The 7,648-nt window shown below is 44.6% G+C and overlaps 1 protein-coding gene across 1 annotated transcript; it reads right to left on the bottom strand.

The window, feature by feature from the left end:
* Positions 1 to 767: 767 nt before the first annotated feature.
* Positions 768 to 4,892, bottom strand: LOC119310907. The gene is made up of 5 exons (XM_037586524.1): positions 4,308 to 4,892; positions 4,025 to 4,214; positions 3,773 to 3,934; positions 2,733 to 2,796; positions 768 to 1,129 (listed from the first exon to the last, which is right to left on the bottom strand). The coding sequence occupies exons 1-5, from the start codon at positions 4,476 to 4,478 to the stop codon at positions 940 to 942; spliced, it is 777 nt and encodes a 258-aa protein (XP_037442421.1). The 5' UTR covers positions 4,479 to 4,892; the 3' UTR covers positions 768 to 939.
* Positions 4,893 to 7,648: the final 2,756 nt, after the last annotated feature.

The following is a 7,648-nucleotide window of genomic DNA, read 5'->3' as shown; positions in this document are numbered from 1 at the left end:
GACCTTTCGTCGAAGAAGATCATGGGTACACAACTTCACGGTTTGAAGCGACGGTGATGTGAATTTAACATCGGTGTATTTCTACTAGGCATGCTATAGGGCCTATATGGAACATCTCCGTTCCATCAAAATCAGTTTCACTTCACCAAATTCACTTAGGAGCAGTTTCATAGAGTTGTGGCTTTACCAAAGATAATGTTTGGATTCCATCTAGTTCCAGCTTCAAGAACGACTATTTGATTGGTATCCCCTTGCTGGTGGCAGTGGTGGATAATTTTCCGTCAACTCCAGCTTCTAGAGTTTTTTAGAGCACCAGTGAAGAGCTTCACAAAAAACAAGGAGTTGTACCTAGATTCTCATTCTTTTACGGAGCGGCATATTGTTGAGCTACCTCGTTTGGCTTGCATTTTCTAGATTTGGCTTGCGTTTTCTAGAGAGGGCATGTGATGATGCGTGCGTGTGCCTTTTCATTGTAACAAAAAACTGTATATAATCGAGGTAACTTTGCATTGTATTTAGCGCCCTGAAATCAACGTACTTTTCATCAGAACAGCCTCTTAATAATATCAACTTTAGATGACATCATGTAAATAGTACAAATAGTACATAAGTTGAAATGAGGTTTATCGTCTCAAAATTAAAAAACAGTTCATTTGTTTTCAAAGAATTGTCATGCATTCATCAAACTTAAAAGCAAATAATCATGTGGAAACCACCCTGTCCATGAGAAGTCGGTGGATCAGTATTTGGAAGATATGAAACTGACATGCGGTGAAAGAAATACTGCATTTATCCTTGTGTTCGAATTTCATTTTCAGGTTTACATAACACCTCCCCTACATCCGGCATTTAGTTTTTAACAAGAATGTTCATAACTTCTAAACCTGCCTTACATCAAGTCTTCACATAGAGGTCTCATAACAGACCGACCCCTGAGGCTCATCTCCGGCCAAAAGAATCATCATATGGAGAAACGTAGCCAGGATACCACACAATCCTGAATATTTCTTTTATTCCGCCTCTCATTTTCAATAGATTAACAAAAGAAATCAGAACTCGCCTTCCATACTTCTTCAGTCCCGCCACGTCGAACATGAATGTACCAACGTTCAGAAAGAAAAGTGGCAACCTACCATGAAATACCATTTTAGTTAGAGCACTACTAGATAAATCAAAATATGGCAACATGGGTAAGAACAATGAAAGAATGTAAAAGAAAGGCTGTATAATTGCTACGAATTATTTAGGGAACATTAAAGTTAGTTCTAACTAAATCTTAGGTCCAATGTATATCACACTGATATTAGGGATAGCTGAACAATTGAATATAAAGACTTTGATTGGATGCTGCATGGTGTAGCAATTCTTATCTACTGAGGACTTCTAATATGATTCACAATTCAAACTGATCAGTGATTACCAGCCTCTAATAGATAAGATACCAATGGAGAACAGAAAACAGATATCTTTCTGGGGAAGGATTACAATTGCCAAGGATGTGCTACCACTAACAAGAACAGTGTACTATGTATGTTCGTGTAAGCTCCTACAACAGGTAATCAAGATAGTGAACTATAACTAGGAGAAAATCCATGGGGGCATTGTTCCTCTAGATGAGTGCCTGCTTCAATGATTCAATGATAGGTCAAAGCCAAAGTGCTAACAAGCCATTTTCCTCCTAAAGTCCCAGTGCTTCTTTTGGTCCCCATGCAGCCTGAACTGTGATGCTCTCTGAATTGATTCGAAATTCGGGAATAGGCCTTCAAAACATCAGTGCTATTTGACTAAGGTGATCAGACAAATCGAAGATGAAAATTCAAAAACATGTTATAGCACCTTGGTCCTTTCTCTGCCATCATGAAGAGTACCTCTATCTTTTGGCCATTAATTATGACACTAGCTTCAGAACAGGCATTCGGCATGGGATGTGATAGTTATGTCTCCCACTAGATGCTGCAAAAATATTTCGGTAGCAGGTCTCTTACCAAACAACACAGACAAGTCACACTTTTAAATGAGATGGCCCAGGCTCAACAGTTGCAGCTTCAAGCCCTCTCATCAATGTGCCTATATCAAACTGCTGTAGATGTACCAACATGGATTTGGTGACAGCAATGAATGCTTGACAACCAGAATATTATGTTTTGAGCCAGATACAGTATGTATGGCCAAGGAGAAGCGATTGCTAACACAAAGCTCTCATCTGGTTAGCTTTGTATGGTAGGATTTTGACGGCAAATATTTTACACGAGGGACTGGCCATACATGAAAGCATGCCCTTAAGACCTAGCTCCAGAGACAACATCCTTGTTCCCACTGCAACTATGCCAACATAATGTTAACATACAGGCAGTTTCTTGTGCCTGTGTTGTGATCCTTTTTCAAACCAACATAAACCAGCCTTGTAGGGGATGCAGCTACCAGATGAAGAAATCATATAATGGTTAATGTATTTCAAGTTCTTTTCATCCTCATTCTTATAAACCAGAATCTGCAATCTTATGTCTTGAAAGGAGAAGCGACAGAGGAGAACAACATATTTCCAGAGCTCCTAGATTCTCGTGGTCAATACTGTTTCTGATAAACTTGTGTTCTCCTATTTTAGTCCATCACTGTGAACTATCTCATTAACTAGTTCTATAACGGCAGTTCACAATTAGTAGAGGATACCAAACAATTTAAAGCTGGTGCACTTAATTACCAAACAAAGTAGTCTTACAATGCATACTGACCTGATAATATCAAGAAGTACATATTTATTCTTGAAATCCTTAAGGGCCATGAAAAGCAAGAACCCTGCATCGAAAAGTTTTCAATAAGCACCACATATGATGAGAAAAGGTAGCTTAAATCATTACAAACAACAAAGCAAAATGGCATGCAATCTGCAAAGGTGAAGATCTGTTCTGAATTTCGATAGACGCGATTAAAGGTCAAAATTGATACTTAATGTTGTTGTTATTTTCTGTGTGGGAAAGCTGTTGAACAAGGAATCCAGAAGGTCAAATGATGATTATAGAACTAATAACTGGTGACTTTTACAATCACAAGTTCTTAATCATGCTGTCTTATGGTATACCACACAGCCATCAGTTTGTTGTTTGGAAATTATTCATTAAATATAAGATCTTGAAGTGTTGTCTCTAGAAGTAGTAGGTAAGGATGGAGATGCAAAAGTAATGGCACTACTTGAGCCAATGATAGGATATGCATTATAATTTCAAAATGTTTGTACATTTGAGTTAATCGGATACTGATATATTCCATTATAGTGGCTACTGTTTGAAGAATCAAAATAAGCAGAAGTTACTATAGAACTTTTTGGACCGTAAGCTTCAAATGTGGAGACCTAGCTTCAACAAGAAAGATTAATACAGTAGTATATTTATTTATTTCAGTTTGACTTTTGCTCACTACAGGAATACCAGGAATCCATTCATGCTACGAATGATAACATTCTGCTGGTGCTTCATAATGGGTCAAGTTGAGTAACCATGAGATCTTGATGCAATGATCCAGCTTCTTTCTACATGTAACTACATTAGTATTTGTGAGATTCTAGGAGACTTATTATGTATAACAATTGACTTTAGGATTTTACTTGCAGCACAAAAGTACACTACATGAAAGATGTTACATTGCTGCATTTATGAATGTTGTTATAGGTCCAAGAATGGCGTCACGCATCAGCTTATTCCCCACCCACCCCCACCACAAAATGAGTCAGTCATGAGAAGGCAGAGAGCATTAGTTCAGTTAAAAGAGTAAATACCAAATTTCAGTCGGTTAATTAAACTGTTGGATTTGCGCAGCCGATGCAGTTCCGATGATATGACACTGAGCTTATATATGATGTAGCCAAGAGCAGCATCAACGAAGATGGGAGGGGCTGCCCTCCACAGTTGGTAAACACCAACGAGTCCAGCAAAAACACCTACAGGCAAAGATAACTCAGTATTCAGTAACAAAAGCAGGGTTCAGAGACAGCATATCACAATCGCCTGCGGGAACAACTGAAGCACACCAAAGAGCATGCCAATCTGGTAGTCTTCGAGGTCGTAAACTGTGTTGAGAGAGCGCATGTCGGAAATGTTGAGGAGCAGGGGGCGGAACATGTCGGCCGTCGCCGCCTTCAGCGCCTCCCATCCCTCAGTCATTCCCCTATTCTGGAAGCAATGTCCCCCCGTGCGACGACGACGAAAAACGGAGCAGCGCTGAAGAGTGAATGCCGTAGTTTAGGAGCCATCCGGAGTAGTAATTCTCATGGAATTAACCAAAGTGAATCAGGGGGGAAATAGTTACTGTACCACTGTCCGTGGAGACACCGAGGACGGTGACAAGGAAGCCCTCAGGGGAAGCTCCCTGATCCCGGCACGCATGGGAAGGATGGCGCTGCGACCATCTCCGCTCCGAGGAGCCGTTATTCTATGCGCCGACATGTGTGCGGCGGCGCTTCCACCGCACCGTAGAGCCACCATGCTAGGGGAGGATGGATACAAACAATGGCGGCGGTGTGATGGCAATAAGCAGCTTCGATTGAGAGGATTTGTGGAGAATACGATGAAGGATAGGGCTGTGGAGGTCTGGGAGGAGTGTGGGTGAAGGTTGCTCGGAGAAGCGGTGACGGCGCGCCGCCTCGGCGGGGAAGACGGGAGTGACGGGTTCACTGCTCTCCCCTCTCCCCTCTTTACAGGATTCAGGAATCAGGATTCGGGAGCCTAAGAGAAGGATGGACGGGGCCGCGCGGAGGAGAGTACAGAAAGGTACGGCGGGCTCGTGCGGGGAAGAGGGCGGCAGGGGACCGGCGATAACGGCGGGGGTGGCGGAGGAGCTCCGGCGGCGGAGGGACTGTCGGACGGGGACTCGGAGCTGGGCGAACGGGACGAACAGGGCAGAGCGTGTTTTTTTAGGGTAATTTTTGCCAGGGGCGATCCTGTCCTTTTCCATTTCCTAATTCCCGTAAAATTAACTAAAACTTGATTATCTTTTGTGGAGATTTCTTTTTTGCAAAAAATATTTTTTAGGGTACGCAAATTGCGTACCATAGCTTTATAGAAGGAGAAAAAATTAGTACATGACACGCCACATCCGACTATCTCAGGACCCACACACGACAACACAACTAGAACGCGGGAAAACCTGCCCAAAACCGAAACACCTCACCGCGTCTTGGTCGACATCGAACACCTCCAAAGAACAGCAACTCCAGCTTCCTTTGGATTCATCCGCGACGGACGACCATAAATAGCGCCGGAGGAGAGCGGTCAGGGCCACGACGAGCACCGGAGTAGCGCCAACAGGAAACTCAGTCTCCTCGCACGATGCTCCCAACAGAGAAACGACGTCGCAGACGCCGCCACCATGCCACTCTAGAGGACCAATGCTTTCGTCCGGAGACAACTGCCAACACCAAGCACGAGGGAGATGGCGACACACTCGACGTCGCCTCCAGAGAGGGGAATGACACCCGCGGGTGCCATCGACGTCGGCCGGCCAAAACCGGACAGGATTTTCATCCGCAATGTTGCACATCTCCACTCCGATGAGGTACCGGGCAGCACCGTTCTTGAAGCCTCACACCGCCGTCACCGCAGCAAATCCGCCGAAGCCGCGTAGCCGTGGTCCAACACCACCCGCACTGCCGAGAGAGCGCGAACCAGACCTCCACCAACATTGTCGTCGAGAAGCAACCACCTCAACATAATAATAGAAAAGTTTACTAGAAGTACAAAACATCTCAACATAATAAAATTTACATCAAGATTCCGAAAGCACCGAACAACCACTACCGTTGTCGCCAGAATGAGCCGACTTGACCTTGTCTACGACAGTCGAGAAGTCTTCGTGCACATGCTCATAAGGGCTAGTACTCTGGAGCCACAGTCGTTGCAGTTGAACCCTTACATAGATGTGAAGCAATTGACACAAAATCTCGTCACATGAGGAGAAACGCTAAACTCACCGCCCCAAAGAGCCGGCGGGAATCTACGACGGAGCTCCATCGACTACATCCAAAGACGAACTTGAGAAGGAATAAAGCTCGGAAGACAAACTCAAAGAAGAAGCGTTGCCATCCGCCCGAGTGTCACACCTGTGAGGAGTAAGAAAAAAAATCCTAACCTAAACTGCTAACCGGGGCGGAGGCACCGGAATTCCCCTGTGCGCAGCCGGCCGCCAAAGTGTCAAGTAGAGGAGAGATGAATATAGGACCTTGCCCGCGAAGTCTAAAGGAAAGAGTTTGCCCTAGCCATCTAGGGTTAGGGGAAAAAGAAGAGAAAGTCACGTTTGCGGGTTGGGTCAAACTCAATATGGATGGATCATGGACAGAGGAAGGTAGAGCAGGAGCAGGCATGGTTCTACACGATTGTCTTGGAAAAATTATTTTCTCTTTGTACAGGGATCTCTTCTCTTGTTGAGATGCATTTGAGGCCGAACTATGTGCTTGCGTAGAGGGTATTTTTCTTGCTATCCATCAGAGTTGTCCATGTGCGTGAAAATGGATTCTTTTGTGGCAGTGAATATGTTCAAGGAAAAGACACGAGTAGGTCTATATTTGCCTCCTTGATGAATGAGATCAAACATTTGATATCTCTTTGTACGACTAGTGTTATTCATATCAATCATAATCAAAATATAGTTACCGATTATTTAGATAAATTTCCTAGAACTGAAGGTCCCTGGAGTTTGTGGACTTGTATAAGCTGGATTGTAATTCATTGGATCCTTGATTAATACAAGTCTTGCCCGCAAAAAAGAGAATGAAAGAGGCACAGTCTAGGCAGAGGGATTGCGACCAATTTGATTTCATGATGGATGCTGTGACTGTTGCCGCACGCTGACTTGCCTCGTCACAGGGCTCCTCAGATACCGGCCAATTGGTGGTATTTTTTTATATGTTTTTTCACATCTTTGTGTTGATGCCGCAGTAGACTATTCATTTTTTATGCACTTGAACTTCTTGTACAGAGTGGTTGCTTCATATATATAAAGCTGGGTGGATGCCTGTTTCAAGAGATGAAAGAGGCGTGAACCAATCGATGGTTGGTTGATTAGGAGGCACAAGGGTTCAAGTACTAGACTTGACACTGACCTCGCATTTTCCTGAATTTATTTTCAGGTCTTCCGGCGATGTGTGCTCAGTGGGAGAAGACGTTTCCGTCGACTACGAAGGCATCTGTGGCGACTTCGTGATGTGCCGACTCAGTCTCTCCGCGATGTGTCAGGCAGGTCCGAGATAGGTGGTCACGTTTAATATAACCGCGGGCAGTAGTTGGGCTGCCGACAGATGGGGCCGCGACAGACACCGAGAGGGCACGTGACATGTCCACTTCATGTCCACGCGAACGCGCAAATTTGGACATAAGATACGTCAACACCAAGCGAACACGTTTTGGTTTGGAAAACGTTTGGAAACGGCGAGACGGCCGAACTCTCGGCCGGTCACCTCCCTCACGCGTGTCCAGCGGCCCCACCTGCTTATCCTTTCCACCGCTTTCCTTCTTCCCAAAACAGGACACATCTTGTCAATCCCCTCGCTCCCTTCCGCTCCTCTCTTTTCTCTGTATTCCGGTCAGAGATTTGCCCCTCCGATGAGAGCCCTCCACCGCAGCATATCCTCTAGCCACGCCGCTCTATGCCCTTTTTCTCC

The sequence above is a fragment of the Triticum dicoccoides genome, chromosome 5B, assembly GCF_002162155.2.
Source record: "Triticum dicoccoides isolate Atlit2015 ecotype Zavitan chromosome 5B, WEW_v2.0, whole genome shotgun sequence".
Taxonomy (NCBI): domain Eukaryota; kingdom Viridiplantae; phylum Streptophyta; class Magnoliopsida; order Poales; family Poaceae; genus Triticum; species Triticum dicoccoides.
Note: the sequence above shows the minus strand (reverse complement) of the source record. Positions and strands in the feature narration are given on the sequence as shown.

What these genes read in the sequence shown, in the direction of transcription:
- LOC119310907 (XM_037586524.1), bottom strand. Translation starts at nt 4,478, where the DNA reads ATGGTGGCTCTACGGTGCGGTGGAAGCGCCGCCGCACACATGTCGGCG. An exon ending in CGGTGTCTCCACGGACAGTG is followed by an intron (nt 4,215 to 4,307) that starts GTACAGTAACTA and finishes TTCACTCTTCAG; the next exon opens with CGCTGCTCCGTTTTTCGTCG. An exon ending in AATTAACCGACTGAAATTTG is followed by an intron (nt 2,797 to 3,772) that starts GTATTTACTCTT and finishes TTTTCGATGCAG; the next exon opens with GGTTCTTGCTTTTCATGGCC.